Raw genomic sequence first — 18,476 nt, forward strand, 5'->3', positions numbered from 1 at the left:
GCCTGGCGTGTCCCCAGGAGGACGCGGCGGTAGCCAGCCAGGGCGCTCCCTGCACATCCCCCAGCAGGGAAACTGAGGCAGGGAGAAGGTGCTGAGAGCCAAGAGGGGCACGGGGGGACACCAGGCTCCCAGACCTTGGTCCTTTGAGCCCCAAGAGACTGGGAGGGGACCCCAGAGAAAAGCCAAATCCCCCCTCCCCAGGTCCTGGCCACCCTCCCCTGCCCACCCCAGAGGGTCTGCAGCCCCACTGCTGCGGGAGCAAGGCACGGCAGGCAGGCAGCGGAGGCAGGGCATTTATTCAACAGCCAAGTGCAGGGATGGGGCCAGCCATGACCCCCAGCTGCCCAGGGGACAACGCTGGGGACAAACAGGGGGAGAGGGGAGCAGTGCAGCTACCCACAATGGGCACAGGGCCCCCAAGGCCTGGGGGGGGGCAATGCGGAGGGGTGACAGGAGCCACGGGAAGGGCGAGCGTGGGAGATGCGGGATGCCCGGGTTGGGGATGGGGACAGAGACAGCCACCGCCTCCCGCTGGGAAGAGCTCCTGAGGGGAAGGAAGCGGCCTGTGTCCCGGGGCCATGGGAACGGGATGAGCAGGAACAGGTCTGGCAGAAAAGAAAAGTAAAAAAGGAAATATCCCAGCAAGAGATTTGGGTAAAAACCTTCCCAAGGGAGCAGCGGAGGAGGAGGGGTGGAGGCAGCAGGGCCAGGGGCTGGGGAACAGGCTGGGCAGGCGATGCCGGGCGGCTCCTGGGTGGGGAGCAGCCACTGGCTCCTGAAGTCCCTTCCAGCCTCATTTCCCACCCAGACCATTAACTACAAAGCTGTAGGGAAATGAGAGACTTAAGCAGCTGTTGGGGGATGAAAGGCCAATGTGGCGCTTGGAAAGCTGGGTGTCCTGTCGCCATAGCTGCTCCTGGTTGGGATGCGGAGGTCTCCTGCACCTCAGGGTGCGCTGGGTTAACTCCTGGGGAGGATGAGGATGGGGGGACCGCAGGAGGTGGCAACGGGGACCCACCTCCAATGGTCCCCAGGTAAAGACCATGGGGGTCTGGGGTGGGGAAACAAAGAAGGAGTCAGATTTTGACCATGAGGGCTGAGAGGTGGGCATGGCAGGGAGAAGACATCCCAGACAGGAGATGGCTCTGAACAGCCAGGTGGGTCTGCCAGATGTCACAGCGAGGGCTGAGGTGTCGGGGACAGTACCTGAATGTCAGAGGTAATGGCAGTGCCCAGGAGACCCCGGTGACACCAGGAGACCCTCCCCACGCTGAGGAGCAGGCAAGGTCGCCAGGGCCCAGACCGCAGGGGGGAAGGAGCTGGGGAAGGGAATGGGGATGCTCCCCAAAAACGTCACCCCCCAGCAGCCGCCCTGCTCCAGGAGGGGGTCGTTGGGTTGGGTTTTACAAGGGGCCAAGTGCTCACCGTCCCCCTCCCCAGAGCCCCGTTGGCTCTCAGCCCTCCTCGAGGGGGGGCACGGGGCATTTCCGATAGATGTAGACCACCCCGGAGATGTAGCCGGTGCCCTGGGTGCTCTCCTCCTCGGAGGTGGCCCTCTCCCAGCGCTCCACCTCCTGGGCCAGCACCTTCTGCCAGGCTCCCTGCCTCTCCAGCCTCTCCAGCGTTGCCTCCAGCTCCGCCTTGTACCGCAGGTTCGAGGGGTTGCTCCTCGTTGTCAGGCAGAGGAAACCTCCTGCCGGGAGAGGGGACGGGTGACGGTGATGCCGGGTGTCCCCCGATGGGGACGGCATCCCCTCAGGAAGGTGAGGGGTAAGGGGAGGCAGTGAGACCCTGCTGGGCGTCATCCAGCAGGCCAGCGGGCAGGGGACAGGCAGGACAGGAGGCCAGCGGGCAGGGGACGGGCAGGCCAATGGGCAGGGGACAGGCAGGACAGGAGGCCAGCAGGCAGGGGACGGGCAGGTGGTAACACCTGAGCATAGGCACTGGGAGTGCCACCTCCTGCCACGTCCCCCTGCCTGAACCCTGCCTGCAGGCAGGGCCAGGGACCTGGGTGCCACCGCACGTCCCTGCCTGTACCTGGCAGCGGGGACAAGGCCACGTCCTGGCCGTGCCGTGGGGCCAGCACCCAGCCGGGGACCCACGTCCGCCGGGACCCGGTGTCCCCGTCCTGCCACCCCGGGGGTCCCGCCGGCGAGGGGACAGCGGGGGACACCCCCTCACCCGGTTTGGTGACGCGGAGCAGCTCCGGCACGGCCGCGCTCGGCACCTGCCCCTCGCCCAGGGCCCCCACCACCGTCACGGCGTCGTAGTGCTCTGCGGGGACACGCGTGGCATCACCGGGGGGGACCCCCGGGGCAGCGGCCCCCCGGCCCCGGCCCGTTACCTGCGGGGGCGGGCAGCGGCTCCGGGCCCAGGACGCACCGCTGCAGCTGCCGGTAGAGGCCGGTGCTCCGGGCCCGCTCCAGCATCCCCGCGCTGCCGTCCACGCCGTGCAGGCAGCGGAAGCCGCGGCGGTGGAGCTGCGGGGACAGACGGACAGACGGACCCAGGGCACCCTTACCTCCCCGCCCCGTCCCCCCCCGCGCCCCCGTCCCGCCCGGTACCTCCCGCGCTACGAGCCCGGTGCCGCAGGCCACGTCCAGCAGCCGCGCTCCGGCGGGGGGCGCGGGGAAGGCGAAGGCGAGCGAAGCGGCGGCCAGGTGCGGTGCCCGGTACTCCAGAGCCTCCACATCCTGCGGGGACGCGGCGGTCAGCGGCGCCGGAACGGCCACGGCCCCGGCCCCGGCCCCGGCCCCGGTCCCGGTCCCCCCGGGTCCCCCCCCGGTACCTGCTCGTAGCGGGCGGCCCAGCCGTCGTACAGCCGCAGGCGCTGGGGCAGCGCCCCGCCGCCGTGCACCGCCGCCACCCGCTCCCGCACCCCCGCCGGCAGCCGCATCCCCCGCCGCGCCGCCCGGCCACGCCCCCCCGCGTCCCATTGGCTTCGTGCCCCCGCCCCGGATCCGCCCCCCAGCGTCCCATTGGCTCCGTGCCCCGGCCCCGGATCCGCCCCCCAGCGTCCCATTGGCTCCGTGCCCCGGCCCCGGATCCGCCCCCCCAGCGTCCCATTGGCTCCGTGCCCCGGCCCCGGATCCGCCCCCCAGCGTCCCATTGGCTCCGTGCCCCGGCCCCGGATCCGCCCCCCCAGCGTCCCATTGGCTCCGTGCCCCCGCCCTGGATACGCCCCCCAGCGTCCCATTGGCCGCCGTCTCCGTCCCGCTCCGTTAGGGAGAACGGCGAGGCGGGCGCGACCAAGTGCGCCGGGGGCGGGGGGGGGGGGGGAAGGACCAAGTGGGCCGGGTGTGACCAAGTGCACCGGGGGAGGGGGGCCACCAAGTGCCCCAAGGGGCCACCAAGTGTCCCGAGGGGGTGGCACCAAGTGTCCCGGCAGGGGTGACCAAGTGTGCTAGCGGGGTGACCCCAGCGCCCTCGGGGGGTGACCAAGTGTCCAGGGACGGTGACACCAAGTGCCCACGGAGGTGACACCAGGCGCCCTGGCAGAGCCGGCGCCGAGCGCCCCGGGGCCACCGCTCGCCCCCTGCAGCGTCCCCAGGCCCCGTCCCCCCCCCGCTGCCGCTCTGTCCCCCGTGGGCTCAGTCCCTGGCCTCCCTGCTGGCCCACGCACGGGGCGGCCGCCTCCGCCCGGCCCCTCCTCCCGCCCCGCAGCCCCCGGTGCTGCGCGGTCCCCGCCGCGCCCGCACCCGCTGCATCTCCCGCCAGCGCCGAGCGAGCGGCGGCCGCGCTCCTCCGCCGCCCCCGGCACCCATCCCGTCCCACTGCCCGCACCCATCCCGTCCCGTCCCATCCCATCCCATCCCATCCCATCCCATCCCATCCCATCCCATCCCCCGCACCCATCCCGTCCCACCGCCCGCACCTATTGCATCCCATCACCCACACCCATCCCGTCCCATCACCTGCACCCATCCCATCCCACCGCCCGCACCCATTGCATCCCATCACCTGCACCCATCCCGTCCCATCACCTGCACCCATCCCATCCCACTGGCTGCACCCATCCCGTCCCACTGCCCACACCCATCCCACCCCGTCCCACCGCCCATAAAGGTGACGTCCTGACGCTGAGCAGCTCTCCCGGCCCCCCGGGGAACGGGGGCACCCACCGCCAGGCAAGGTCCTTTGCGTCCTCACGTGTCCACCCACCTCCAGCTGCCCAACCAGCCCCGTGGGGCGGTCGTTCCGTGCTGCCCATGTGTCGCAGCAGGCAGCGCTTGGGGACAGAGGACAGGAGCGTGGCTGTGAAGGAGGCAGAACGTCTTGGTTGTATCAGATTTGGGTTTTGCTGACGGGAAGCAGGACAAGAAACGTCACTGAATGCCAACGTGATGCACAAGGAGGGGGTATGGTGCCTTCTCCCTTGGTCCAGCTGCCCAGCATTTGTAATGTGCCATAGCCAGCTGATTAACGAGAGACGTTCGTTAGCTCTTCTGGAGGTGCTCTCCATGGGAGGTCGCACCCTCGTTGCTTGGTGCGCCTCCACTGCGTTGGGAGTGACTCTTCTGCTAAACCAACCTCTGATGTTCGTCGGGGAGGACGTGGGACAAGCTTGTGGGACCCCCTCGACTCTCGTGACCCATCGCTTGGCTTCTGGCTTTTTCCAGGAGCGAACCACACAAATCCAGCTGCTAATTAACGATGGAAGCAAAACGAGGGTGCTCTGAAGGAGCCGGTGGCTGCCCCGAGGCCACGCTTGTGGCTCTCGGCACCTCCTGCTCGGCAGCTCGGGCAGCCTGATGATGCTCCTCCGTTGTCCCCCCGTCCTCCTGGCCACCGCTCCGGACGGGGCTGCTTCGCCTCCGTCCAGCTGCTCCGGGAGCCCCGTGGGGACCTGCCCACGGTCACGCGTGGGGCTGGCCCTGCCCCTCGGCCGGGCAGTGCTGGCCGGGGACCTCGAGAGGGAGCCCTCCGCCCGCGCTCGGCCACCGCCGGCGTGGCACTGCCCCGGGACCCCGGGGGGACCCCCGGCGACACCCCCGGAGCCTCCCTCGGCGGGCGGCAGAGGGACGCGTGGGGCTGCGGCTCTTCCCACCCATGCCAAGGACACACGGACGGCTCCCGGACGGGGTCCGCGGGGGGCTGCGGCCCTGCGACACCTCCTGCAGCTGCCACAGGCACTTTGGCCCCTCTGCAGCTGCCAACACGGGTCCAATCCTGCCCCCGAGCTCTGCACCTCCTTCCCCGGCACTGCGGTGACGACGGCTTTGTGGCTGGGCCTCTAATAGTGGCTTTCACACTCCCAGCATGGTTTCCACCAGTAATTGAAGTCTGACCTTCATTTACAAGATAAACCAGAGGCAGGGGACGCCGCCAGCATCCCCCTGCCCTGGCTCCACTGCCCTCCGGGCCGCAGCAAGGTCGTGCCTTCCCTGAGCCTTGACCCTCATGGATCCAGTCCCAAATTAGCCGATGCTTTTCCAAACATTGCCTTCCTGGGGCTGGCTCGCTCTGCCGTGCCGCGCACAGCTGTGCAAACAGCTTCGCCCGGCGTCACAGCGGCTTTGGGCTGGCTTGGACCCAGCACCGACCAGCCGGGGTTTGGACCGGACCCGCTGCCAACGTCGGAGGACCCAGGCTGTCCCCCGAGGATGCACGGCAGGACAGTGGGGACCCCTGCAAGGGGTGGCAGCAGATTGTGGCAGGTTGGAGCTTCCCCGTGCCCGGTGCCGGTGCTGAGGCTGGACTTTGTCCCAGCACGTGGCCTGGCGCTGGAGGGCTCCCACTCGGGCACGTGCTGTCCTGCTGCCACGGTGCAGTTCCTTGGGGTGCTGTCCTTGTCCCCTGCCTGGGCACAGGGGGTCTGGCTGTGCCCTGGCTGTGCCGGCTGCATGGGGTGCATCGCCCTGTCCTGCTGGGACCCCGGAGCTGGGGCTGGGCCAGCTCAGTGCCACCGCCGCAGTGGGGTGTCCCCATCAGCCCTCAGCGGGGAGGCTGGGGGATGCGTGTCCCCGAGGCAGGGGCTTGGCTGGCCGCCCCGAGCCCACAGACCTCCGGCATGACCTCGCCTGCCCTCCCTCACCAAGAGGGAGGTGCAGGGGTGGAAGGGCAGCTTAGATGGGTCCGTTGCCCTTGAACCTGCCACTGAGCTGGGACAGGTGATAGGAAAGACCAAGTCTGAGCTGGGTTTGGATCCCCTGCAGGGCCAGGCATCTCCAGGCTGCGCTCTTCCAGTTCTAGCAATGTCCTCTGCTCCTAACCTGCCTGCAGGTCCCACATCCGAGCCGGTCCTGGACCAGGGTGACATGTGTGGTGGCAGCTGATGCACCGGGCAGGTGGGCCTGCATTTCCAAAGGCCAGTACAGGGCATCCCTGGCATGGCCTTGGCCCTCAGGGTGGGACTAACGCTGTCACCTGGACAAACTGATCCTGGAGGGAAGTCACTAACCCTCTCCAATGGGATGGAGCTGTGGGGTGCCTGGTGCCACGGCTGCACATGCCCCAGAGGCTTGCTCGGTTGCCCATCAGGCTGTGCATAAGCCCAGTGGCATCAATTAGCAACGGACAGATGGTCCCCGGCAAGAGCACAGAGGAAGGTGTGTGCATGAGGCTTGTGCTCTTGTGGGCACCCTGAGAGGTCCAGGTGGTTTGAGACGCTGAGAGCTTGAGGCTGGTGGGACCCGCATGGTGGTTTGGGCCCGGGGATGGCAAAGGACCACTGCAGCGGTCAGACACATGTCCCTGTGTCCCAGGCCATCAGCAGCCACAATGGCTGTGCTCGTGGGGTGAGGGCTGGGACGCGGGCTGGAGGCTGCAGCAAGCACCCCTGTTAGTGCCCTGCGTGTCCTGCTCCGAGCGACTCCCGCCGGCATCGGCTGTTGGGAGCTCACAGGAGCTGCAGGCACGCCAGCCTGAGCCCAGCCCAGGGCTGCCTTGACACCCACCTCTATCTCCAGTTTATGGAGCAATCAAACCCCTTCAGCTTGTACTTTGCCAGCCCTCCCAGGTGCCTCCCCTCTCCTTCCCCTGCCCCAGCACTACAGCCTGGTGCATCGCCCTGCCCCAGAGGTGCTCTGCCCCACGCAGAGCACCCCGTGGGATAGGGGCCCTTCAGGTCCTGGGTACCACGATGGCCAAAAGACCCCCCCAGAGCAGCACGATGCTGCCTTCAGCAGCAGCTGAGAGTCCAGCTTCTCCATGTAGCCTTCAGACATGACGAACAGGCAGGAAGGATGTTCTGCAGGGGCTGGGGCACGCTGCGTGGGCTGCGTGGGCTGCGTGGGCTGCGTGGGTGGCTCTGTGCTGCGTGGGGGTTTGCACATGCTTCTCTGGTCCCAAATATTCGCGCTCATGGGTGCTCAGAGCCTGGCACTTGGGTGTTTTCCAGCCCCTAGGTTGAGCCATCGGGTGGACGTGTTCCCTGGGGCTGGGCAGGGGGACAGATGCTTGATGGTGCCAGCTGGGGACTTGGCAGCTTCTGGCCCAGGGGACTTTGGTGACAGTCACCATGGTCTCCGTGACTGTCACCTAAGGGTGTCAGGGTCGTGGGCTGCATGTTTCATCTCTGTACCCCCTCCCTTCTCCACCTCCTTGGTGGTGCGGGGAGGATGCCAGAGACAGGGAATGTCCTCAGGGCATCCCAAGGCAGCGCAGCTCTGGGAAGGGACCCCTGATGGCACTCTGAGCTGCACATCCCATGGGGCACTTGAGCCCCAAATGACGCAGGACGTGCCCTGCTGAAGGGCTCTGTGGCTCGCCCCATGGTGCAGAGTTGGGCCACGAGCAGGGCAGGGCAGGAACACCCCATGGGGTGCCAGGCAGGTGGGACCTGGAGAGCCCCTGTGGGGAGGCAGAGGCAGGAGGGAGCATGTCCCTGCGGCCGAAGAGGCAGCAGACAGCAGGACAGATGGGGTGGCCGGTGGGGTGTCACACACCAGCGCTGCCATGGGCTGGGATGGCTCTGCACTTGCATGCTTGGAGGACGCAGCCTTTTCCTTTCCCAGCGTCCAAATGTGGCCGGAGTCCATCAGCCCCTGAACTGTCCAGTCCTTCCCTAAAACCCAGCCCTCTTGTGTCCAGGGACAAGTGGATTTTGCCCCCTAACACACACCACTCAGCACCACGAGCACCCCCGGATCGCCGGGCTCTTGCTTGGCTTCTCAGTTTGTAAATCCAAGCATTGCTGTGATGGATGACGGCCAGGGCTGCTGTCACTAAACCATCCGCACCGGCCCCTAACGCCTGCATGGCTCACGACCAGGTAGCAAGAAGAGGCTGAGATATAAATCAGCGCGGCACGGCACAGAGCTGGCCGGAGATCAGACCAACGGAGCAGGCAGGAACACTGGGGGAGCAGCTCACATAGCTGATTCATGACTCCTTGCATGGCTGGGAAGGGTTGTCCTCCTGCCAGCGAGCCACACTGCCCATGCCACACGCAGCCCCCGGGGACCCCGGCTGTGGCCTGCCACCCTGCAGGGCTCTGACCACAGCTGCTCCCCAGGGCCCGTCTGCAGCAGGGCTTCCCTGCCAGACCGAACACATCCCCAGGCCATGGTGCTCCCACATCAGCCCCAGCCTCTGTACGTGTGTCACCTGCATCCCATCCTACCTGCACCCACAAGACCTGGTGATCCCACCCCTCCTGCACCTCCAGGGCACAGTGTTCCCACCCCTCCTGTGTCCCCAGTGCATGGTGCTCCCACCCTTTGCACACAAAATCATAGACCCATGGAATCGTTTAGGTTGGAAAAGACCTTTAAGACCATCAAGTCCAGCCATTAGCCCAGCACTGCCAAGCCCACCACTAAACCACGTCCCTAAGCACCACATCTCCCCGGCTTTTAAATACCTCCAGGGATGGGGACTCCACCACTGCCCTGGGCAGCCTGGGCCAGGGCCTGACAATCCTTTTGGTGAAGAAGTTTTTCCTAATATCCAACCTAAACCTGCCCTGGCGCAGCTTGAGGCCGTTTGCTCTCATCCTATCGCTTGTTACTGGGGAGAAGAGACCAACACTCACAAAATGTATGGTGCTCCCACCCCTCCTGCACCCCAAAGGCATGATGCTCCATCCCCACTGCCCCCTGCCCCATGCACGGTGCTCCTGTCCCTCTGGCATGCCCAGGGCACAGCAATCTCACCCCAGTACATCACGGGGGCAGAGTATTCCCACACTGGTGACATTCTTGTTTCTCACTGTCCCCATCCCAAACGCCAGCAGCCCTGCTCACAGCATGCACCCCTCTTCTGCAGCTCTCTCCTGAGCACCCACTGCCCACCTCAACCTCCTCCTCACCACTGAGCAGCCCCACACAGACCACGTCCACACCCCCGGGCCATGGACCTCACTCCCATGCCTGTCCCAACTGCATTTTCCCCCTTCCCCCTTGCTCCCCATTGCCATCTGCTCTCCTCCCCTGACCAGCAACTTCCACTTCCCACCCTGGCCACGTCCAACGCACCTTGAGAGCCTGCTCCCACCCACACCCATACAGCCCCTGCCTGCTCCATCACACCCCATCACGTCCCACACGTGTTTCACCCCATGCTGCCGCCTCCCCGCTCCCACGCCCACAGGCAGTGCCATCGCGTGGCGAACACGGTGGCAGACCTCAGCCCCGTGACTCAGTGTCCCTTGTGGGACAGCAGCCTTGTGATTCGGCGTCCCTCCCCGGGCACACCCCGTGAGCTTCCCGTTCCTGCCCCGAGACACAGCGTGACTCGTTGATCCCATCCCTGTGTAAAGCCTGGAGCATGTCCCTGGGACTCCAGGTAGGGCTGCAGACCATGGCTGGGTGCAAATCCCCCCGACCACCTCCCCTGCCGTCAGCCTGACCGCCCAGGTGGCACCCGTGAGACTCAGCCCAGCTCCAAGGTCCCTGTGACTCCCCAGGTCAAATCCCCTCCGGTTTGGCCACGTACCCCGGGAAGTGACTGCCACCTCCCGGGAAGCATCAGGGCAGGCTGGATGAGATCCAGGGGGTGGAAGCTGGAGTCAGCAAAGTTCAGCGCAAGGTGCAAACTTTCACTGGAGCAGGAATTATATGAGCGGATTAGTGGCCATAAATAAACAATTTCTTGTGGCTTGTAAGAGATGACTCAGTGCTTTCGGTGAGGCTGGGTGTAGCCCACGCAGACAGCATGGTGAGCCTTGGGTAGTCTGGACCTTATCTGTTGAGGTCTGCACTTCTGGACATTTAGTGAGGTCAAGCCATCTCAACTCTGTCTACACCGGGACTTAGGTGGCATTTGGGTATCTGAATCTTAAAAAGCAATTTGTAATTCCCTCCGCCAGCACCCAACTCCACAGATATTCAGGAAGGAGGGTGGGCTGCTGCACCTATTTGCCCCTATTTATTTTATCCTCAGGCTCTTGCATTACCTCCTGGAGCCCAGGCCTTCCTTTCGCAGGGACATCTGTGAATCCCAGCTCTGCTGTGAGCCCCGCAGCTTGCCTTTGGTAGGAGGGATGGAGGATCCCCCTGTTGCTTCACCCCCTGCCCATCCTGCCCAAATGAGGATTGTGGGGTTCCCTTGGGAGTGGAGCCGAATAGGTCAAACCATTATTTTTTTGTTGAATTGAGCTGAACCTGAGCTGAGCTTTGCCAGTTCCAACTGGAACCAAATCACCAGACATGGACCATGTAACACATTCAGGGAAAGTGTGCACGGAAGATAGAGAACGAAGTGGCTTTGAGTCTGGGTTGACCAGCAGAGAGCAATGGGCTGAGAAGGTGACAACATTTCGAGTGATGGTGACCACGGACTGAGAGTTCATCCATCCTAGAGCTTGATGATATGTTCTCTTGTGGTTGAAACGATGTCAACCAAGCACTCCTGGCTGTTGAGTCTTGCCCTCCCTTTGCCGGAGGATTTCAGCTTTGGAGGATTTTGCCGGAGGATTGCATCTTTGGATTTCCTGGCTTGAGCTGCTTGTCTGAATGCTCTCCAACCCATGTTGATCCAAATGACCTGGTTAGGCAGTCTAGTGGTGGGTCTATCCTAACTCACAGTTGCAGCTGGAAGAGGATGTGCAATTAATGTCTTGGAAAAGGAAGGAGGGAGAGCAACAAAACGAAGACTACGGACTGAGAACTGCTATGTAATAACTCCTGGGAAGCATGTGCGAGGGAGGATACCGCAGAGCAGCTGCCTGGTCCTTCAGAAATGGCTTTAAGGGAGTAAGTTCAGAGACAGGCTAGGAATCTGGCAAAATGGAAATCTCTGCAATTATCTCAAGAACAAGGAGGAGGGGCCCAGACAGCGGAAACGACATTAAATCATTAGAGACAGGGTAACATGAATGCATGGGCAGATGCAGCGTGACCTGGTGGAGATGGCTGATATACTTTCAAGGGTCTATAGGGAAGGTGAAGGTGGTCCCTGGTGGTCCCAGGGGTCCTGGGGAGGTGTGACCATGGCTGGCTCTGGGATGGCTGGTTGGTTACTTTCCTTTTCTGCTTTGACGTTGGGTGGGGAGTGCAGCTGGTGACCTCCCAGGAGGGCTGAGAGCTCAGGCTAGGGTGGGCTGGAGGTCTGGGTAAGGGTGTTTGGATAAACCCTGTATTTTCAAAAGCCTGATGGCCTTTTGTCTTATGGCACTTTGAACACTGGCTGAAGAAATCTCGTCTGTGGATTATCTTTGAGAACAAGTAAACTAGGAGCTCATGTGTGTTCAAAGGGTGGGTTCAGCTGAAGTTCACGGAAGAAAAATCCACCAGGGATTATCACATAAAAAGGCTCGGCTCTGGCTCAGGAGGTCCGTGAGCTGCAAACTGCTGTAAGCTGGGAAAGTATTTGAGGATGTGTCACCCTGTGTGGGTCCTGTGTTTCTGCTGCTCACCTCTGCTGGTGGTGATGTACAGGGATGCACGGTGCCTTGGGGCACTGCACCCACCTTTCAGCGCAGGGGGAAGGCAGCAAAACTCCTTCTGGAGCAAATGAAAAGGCAGGTGGAAAAGGCCCATGTCTGATGCTTGACTGCAGAAAGGCATCTGATGCTGTTTCAGCAGGGAGCATGAATCACCTGGGACTATTATAACCTGTGTGCAAATGTGGTTCCCAAAGAGCAATCCTCAATGCCCTTGAATGAAGACCATGCATGCTGTGCTGGTAGGACTGGGAGTTGGGGGTCACAGATGGCAGCAGTGAAGTACCAGTGTTGGAGGAGACTTCTGTGCCCAAAGCCCTAGGAGAGTCTCCAGGTTTATCCTATGCCTGCTTTTGAGGGCTGGTCTCTTGCAGCCCACTTGACATCACATGCTTGGCCAAGCCAGAGACAGCCTTCCTCTTCTAGACCGAGCTGTACTCATGTCTGCTCTCCACTGGAGCTGTCCTGCCACGAGGCTGAGGCAGGGAGGTCACCCCTTGGTGCCACAGCCAGGGGACCTTCACCAGGTCTGGTCTGCAGGCAGTGAGTCTCCGGCTGGCATGGCAGGCCTTGGCGGAGGATGTCTGGTCTGGGGTTCACCATGGGGTGTCCGGGATGGACAGCAGAGCTTAATGTGCATTGGCTCTGGGACAGAAACAATGGCAATGCTGGGTGGAAGAGACCTCAGGAGGTCCCTAGTTCAACCTCTACTACTGCCAACCCCAGAGACCAGCCTGATGCCCAGTCCTGTGCAGGAGCAGTGAACTGCTCTGCGGCGATGTCCCGGCTCCCGGCTGGGACAGGAGGCGGCACAAGGGCTCAGCAGCTCCTGCTTTGGACCTCTCTCCTATGGTCCCCATGGGCTGTGGAGGAGCCTGGTCCCTTCCTGGGCTGTGGTCAGCAGATAAACCAGGTGTTGGGGACGTGAGGGGGTGTCTGAACCTGCCCCAAGGTGGGAAGGCGGCTGGGCTCTGTGTGCTTGCTTGCAGCTCGCTGGAGAGCCATGCTTCACCGCTGGGTGGATGGAGCTCAGTGCTTTACCTCAGGACACCCCGCACATGCTGGCTGCTCACCACCAGTTCCCAAAGTGTTGGCCATCCATGGGGGTCCTTGCTGTGACCCACTGCTCCCCTGTCAGGAACGCAGACACATGCGCGGCCCTGGATGCTTGCAAGATGTGTGCAGCACAGATGCTCCTGGGGATGCCAGATCTTCTATGTTTCTTGGCCCCTGGTTCCTTGGCCATCTCACCAGGTATGTAACTATCCCAGCTATTTCCTGCTGTATTGCAAAAAAAAAAAAAAAATTAAATAATACAACCCTTCCCTCTGTTTGATATAAATATACACTGCAGCTGCCCAGCCCCCTGGCTGGACAAGCAGCATTGCAGACGGATTGCGTCTCGCGGCAGCGCAGCCAGCACCCCCGTGCCCTGCTTGTTCACTTTGGCAAAGGGAGCAGAAGGGGCTGCCACGGTCATGGCCTGGACCCAGCTCCCATCACAGCTGGAGTGATTTATGGTTTGCTTTCCTCCTCCTGACAAGCACATCCTGGGATGGTGTGCTTCTGCAACGAGCGGAGAGCTTGCAGCCATCTGGGGCCGACGGTGCCCCGTGGAGCTGCCCCGTCCCCTCGCAGGGACTCGCAGGCAGAGACGGGCAGCCCCCTACCAATCCTGGGAGCAGTGAGGTCAGCAGTGATGAGAGACCCCCCTCCCCAATGTATTTTCCCAGGGACCAGTTTATGTTTTCTGTCCCATGATGAGAATGCCAGGGGTCCGATGCCCAGGATTACACCCCATAATCCCAAATTTTCAGCCCCCTTGCTGCCTTGTTCCCAGGCTGGTGCGATGGGTTCTTCCCAGCCCAGAAACCTGCCCAGGCAGGGAAACCCACCCCCAAAATGCAGCTCTCTCGGGGGTCTCTCGCTGCCAGGATGGGGGTGACAGGCTGTGGAAGGGTGCGCTTTGCTCCGGTACCTTTGCTGGGGTGCAGGGCTGGTGGGCACGGATGCACCACCCTGAATGGTGTTATAAGAGCCCAAAACCCGCTGGTGATGTACAGTTCAGGGCAATGCATCCACAGCAGATGCTCTGCTCCTCTCAGAGCCAAGTCAGCGAGTGGACGGACTGCAGGTGGACTTTTTACAAGAGCACATAGTGATAAGACAAGCGGTAATGGCTTTAAACTGAAAGAAGGTAGATTCACATTAGATATAAGGAAGAAATTCTTCACTATGAGGATGGCACAGGTTGCCCAGAGAAGCTGTGGATGCCCTGTCCTTGGAAGTATTCAAGGCCAGGTTGGACGGGGCTTTGAGGAACCTGCTCTGGTGGAAGGTGTCCCTGCCTGCAGCAGGGGGTTGGAACCAGATGATCTTTAAGGTCCCTTCCAACCCAAACCATTCGATGATTCTATGACTTGCTGTCCCTGGGCTTGTCCCTGATTGCCCTCTGCAAGGCTGACTGGTACGGGTGGGGGAATGGGTTAGTGATGGGACTGCAGTGGGGAGCAACACCTGGAGATCTGATGGCCACCAGGCTTGCTGCTATTTTGAGCTCTCTGGTGGGGCTTTGGGTGGGAGCAGCCTGTTTCCCCATGGCCCTGTCAGACATCCATCCCGGCCTGAGGCAACCCTTGCTCCTGCTTGCTCCTTGCTGACAGGGGGCTCAGCGCCCTGGCTCTCCCCTGCTTGGCCCTCAGCCTCCTGCCTATGCAGAAGGAGGAGCAATGATTTTTACAATTATGGGGTGCAACCTGGAAGAGGGAATTGCCTTGGGTCATCCTCCATGGCCAGAGTGAAGCACCAGGGATGTGTCTTGCCAGGGCTCACACTCCATGACTGCAGCCAGTTTTGCAAAAAAAAAAATCCCAGCCATTAATTAAATAAGCGAGGTCCTGGGCAGCCCTGGCGTCAGGGGCGATGCTGGGAAAGCGTGTGCGATCTCAGACCCCTCTTTTCCCCACCCTGGCGGGGCCGGTGGGCATAGCACCCAGAGTGGGGTGGGATGCTCATCTGGCCCCCGGGCTGACAGTGCCCTGCAGAGGTTGGATACCATAAGGAGCCCCACAAAAGCATCCCTGGGTGCCACCAGCCCCATCCGACTCTGGGCACGACCCCCTGCCCTGGCTCCTGCCAAGGGTGAGCTCTCTGGGGCAGTGCCCAGCAGGCAGGGGCCGGTGCCCGGGGTTGTGTGCATGTGGTAGGTCTTTTGTTATTTTGTCTGCTCTTTTCTCGGCTGAGAGCAAGCAAGCCATGGTTCGAATTCCAGTTTCACTGTAATTATTCTGTTATCTCTCCGCCAGGGTCTGGTTTCACTCATGCTTTAGGTTGCTGTCTGCCGTGAATGGATGCCTCCCTTAGCAAAGGCTGTTCCAAAGCTTTCCCTGTCTCTGCCCGTTTCCACTTCCCGCGCTGCCCTTGCAGACCTCCACGCTCCCCTTGGCCCTGAGCCCAAAGCCCCTGCAGTGCGGCCAGCGCAAAGGCTCCCAGGAAGGATGGCACCTGCAAACATGGACCCACCACGAGGGCAAGCGCTCCCACCAGCCACCCGTCCCCTCACCAGGGGCCAGGAGACTGGCCGGGACGATGTAGCAGGACCATGGGGGTGAGGAGGATGAGGGGAGCAGCAGGGAAGGGGCACCGGGGGCTGCACCGTTCCCTGCCTTGCACAGTCTGGTACCCTCAGCTTGCTGGGATGCAGCAGGAGAACCAGAGGTGATGGGTACAGGTTGCAATACAGGGAATCGTTGTTGGAATTTTTCCTGATGGAAATCTTTTCTCCATGAGGGTGGTCAAACATGGGAACGGGAGCCCAGAGAGGTGGTGGGACGTCCACTCTTGGAGATGTTCAGAACTTGGCTGGACATGGCAGCAGCCAACACCATCATGTTGGACCTGCTGTGCTGGGGGGGTGGGGCTGGACTGCATGCCTCCACGGGACCCTTCCAACCTCAGTTACTCATTTATATTCTGATAGTGGACAGGGACACTTCCCAGCGAGGTGACAGTCATTCCTGAGGGGCTGAAGGCACTGAGAGATGGCACCACTGGGAGCTGTCAGAGAAGTGGCAAACCATGAAGTAGGTTTGCAGAAAAGGAGTGGAGAAGAGGCAGGATGGGGCTGCTCCCTGAGTGTGTCCTGGGACCCTGACCTCGTTACTGAGCCCTGCGCTGTTCATTGCAGCCTCTGGTTAAAGCTGATTTTCCAGCGTACTTGTCTGGGATGTGACCCTCCTCCAGGCTCCAGCACCTGACCCGACACCAGGATGGTCCTGACCCACCAGCATTGCTGTGTTGATAGAGCTGCACGTCCTCTTCCAGGTACCAGAACGGGTCGTGATGGGCTGCTCCCAGACACGGTGCCTCTGCTCATGAGCCTGCACCCTGGGGATGGTCCTGCTGCCCCATCACCGTGCAAACTCATCTTTCCTCACTGCCCTCTCCTGCTCTCAGGGCCACTCTCCACAGTCCAGTTTCGCAGACCCTCCAGAGGATGTCCCCCATGGACCAGCTGTGGGATCCTGGGGTTCAAGGGCTTTGCTTCACTGCTTTCATGTCTCTGTGCAACAGCAGTCCAGCCCCTCTGGTCCCAGGGCTCAGGAACGGACCCTGCACCCCCTCTTAGGGCAGCTGGTGACCACGTAAACCAGGATACATCTCTGTGCCCTCCAGCAGTTCCCAGACATTGCTCCATACGCTGGGCCAGAACCAGTGTGGCACTGCTTGGGACACTGAGATGCGTGTGGGTGCTAATCTTTGGGGCCATCAGACCAGGCACTGAACCAAAATCCAGCTCTAATTGGCCTTGTCCAGTAATTCTTCCTGACAAAACAATTAAGTTTCTCAGGCAAGAGATGTTCTTTGTAAAAGGGCTGTGCCAGATGCTTTTGCTTTTTTTATCTGTGGTATTTAAGGATCTTTTCCTAATACTCACTCATGAGGCACAGACCGGTTCTGCCTGCCCTTTTGAAGCTTAGTATCACACATATAGGCTTCCCTAGCTCTCCATGAAGGTTTGTTTTTTTTTTTAATAAATTATTATAAATAAACATTCTTGATTTGTAAAAAGCTGGACCTTGCAAGACAGGGCAGGGAGTGGGACCAGCTCCAGCCCTCCCAAGCCTGCCGAGGCTCCATGTGCTGCAGCAGGACTGAAGTCAAAGCTGGAAAAACTTGCAAGACCGGATCGCAGAGAAGGCCCCTGGCCTGCGGGAGCCTGGCTTGCAGGCTGGCCTGTCAACGGGATGGCGGCATGTGGAAAACATGAGCTGGGGCGGCTGCAGTCAGTGTGTATGGGCTAGCAGTGCCCACAGCCTTTCCCCTCTCCATCCTCACCCACTTCTGGAAATCCTAAGGCGGTGGCGCTGCTGGTGGGCTCATGGTCCTCTGCCTCCTCACCTGGGAGTTTTACAACTCCAGTCTGTTCCTCATCTTCCTGACATTGACTTTTAGTGGCTTCAATCCACCCTTTGGAGCAGCCCGTCCTTTGTTTTTCCAGCCTGGGTGCCCAGTGAAGCTGCACTAAGATGTTTTAGCATCTTGATGAGCTCCTAATCCAAGTGCTGCCAACACCTTCCCTTCCCAGCAGTGCCCTTCTCCCGGCAGTGTTTGCACTCCATCCCCACGCCCACCCCGTTCGTACCAGTCTCTGTGCTGCTATTCCTGATTGTGGGAAAGGGAGGATGCAGCTTGGGGAATGGCACCCCAGGAGGGTGCAGCCCTGGTACCTTTGGGGAACGGCACCCCAGGAAGGGATGCAAAGGTTTGCATCTCTTGGAAGCAGTGTGTTACCAGAGCAAAACAGAGCATCTGGATGGGATGTGGTGTAGGGTGAGACCAGCTGGGTTTTGGGGTGAATCTGTGCTGTCTGAGGGGTGTCTAGGCACTAGATATTCCCTAGTCTGCATAGTCTCTAACATCTTGCCTGGTGATGCCAGCACTGCTGGCTGCTCGTTGCCAAGGATCTGGGCTGGGGTGGGTGCTCTTTGACCAATGACGTCCCAAGTGTTGTTACCTTGTTTGGCCTTTTCTGGAGCCAGGAGGGGCTTGGGGGTCCGGAGAGGGGAGGGAGTGGGGCTGTGGGTTGGAAGGATGCCGAGGGAGGGTGCAGCCAGTGTGCAAGTTGTGGACTCAACACAAGCATCCCGAGGTAGCAGCCCCACAGCAGGTCCCAGCCCTCTCATGCCATCAATGCATTCCCCCTGTCAGGGGGGAAACAGCTCTGGGGGAAGGGCTGATGGCATCCCTCCTCGATGTGTATCCATCACTCTTAGCTTAGGGGCTGTGCTGGAGGGAAAGAAAACCCAAGCGGCCGCGGCCGTGGCAGGTGCTCCTGTGGCTTGGGATGACCTTTCCCAGTGGGCTCCGTCCCAGGGATTCAGTCACTCCATAAATCTTCCTTCCTCTGCGGTGCGGACCACGGAGAGGCAGCCCTGACTCAAGGCTGGGAGTGTCCAGCTGCGGACGCTATCTCAGCGGAGGAACCGTGTGTGGGGATGCCAGCATTTCCAGGCGAGAGACAATTGTGCTTTATTTCCCTGCCACATAGGAAAAATAATAAACATTCCTCGGGTTTGTTTTCAGGCTGCTTTGTGGAATAAATCTCAGACTGTTCTTGTCTCCCCAGTCCTGCAGAACTGCCTGTTCTCAC

The 18,476-nt window shown here is 61.3% G+C and overlaps 1 protein-coding gene across 1 annotated transcript; it reads right to left on the bottom strand.

Annotated features, from left to right (window-relative positions):
- Positions 1-349: 349 nt before the first annotated feature.
- On the bottom strand, positions 350-2,896 carry METTL27 (methyltransferase like 27; the record flags this gene model as incomplete). The annotated part of the gene is given in 5 exon segments (XM_082328040.1): positions 350-1,693; positions 2,182-2,274; positions 2,345-2,480; positions 2,565-2,779; positions 2,782-2,896. Coding segments are annotated over 5 exon segments (798 nt in total). The 3' UTR covers positions 350-1,454.
- Between the last annotated feature and the right edge of the window lie 15,580 nt (positions 2,897-18,476).

Source organism: Platalea leucorodia, assembly GCF_965183815.1.
Source record: "Platalea leucorodia genome assembly, chromosome: 16".
NCBI classification, from domain to species: Eukaryota; Metazoa; Chordata; class Aves; order Pelecaniformes; family Threskiornithidae; genus Platalea; species Platalea leucorodia.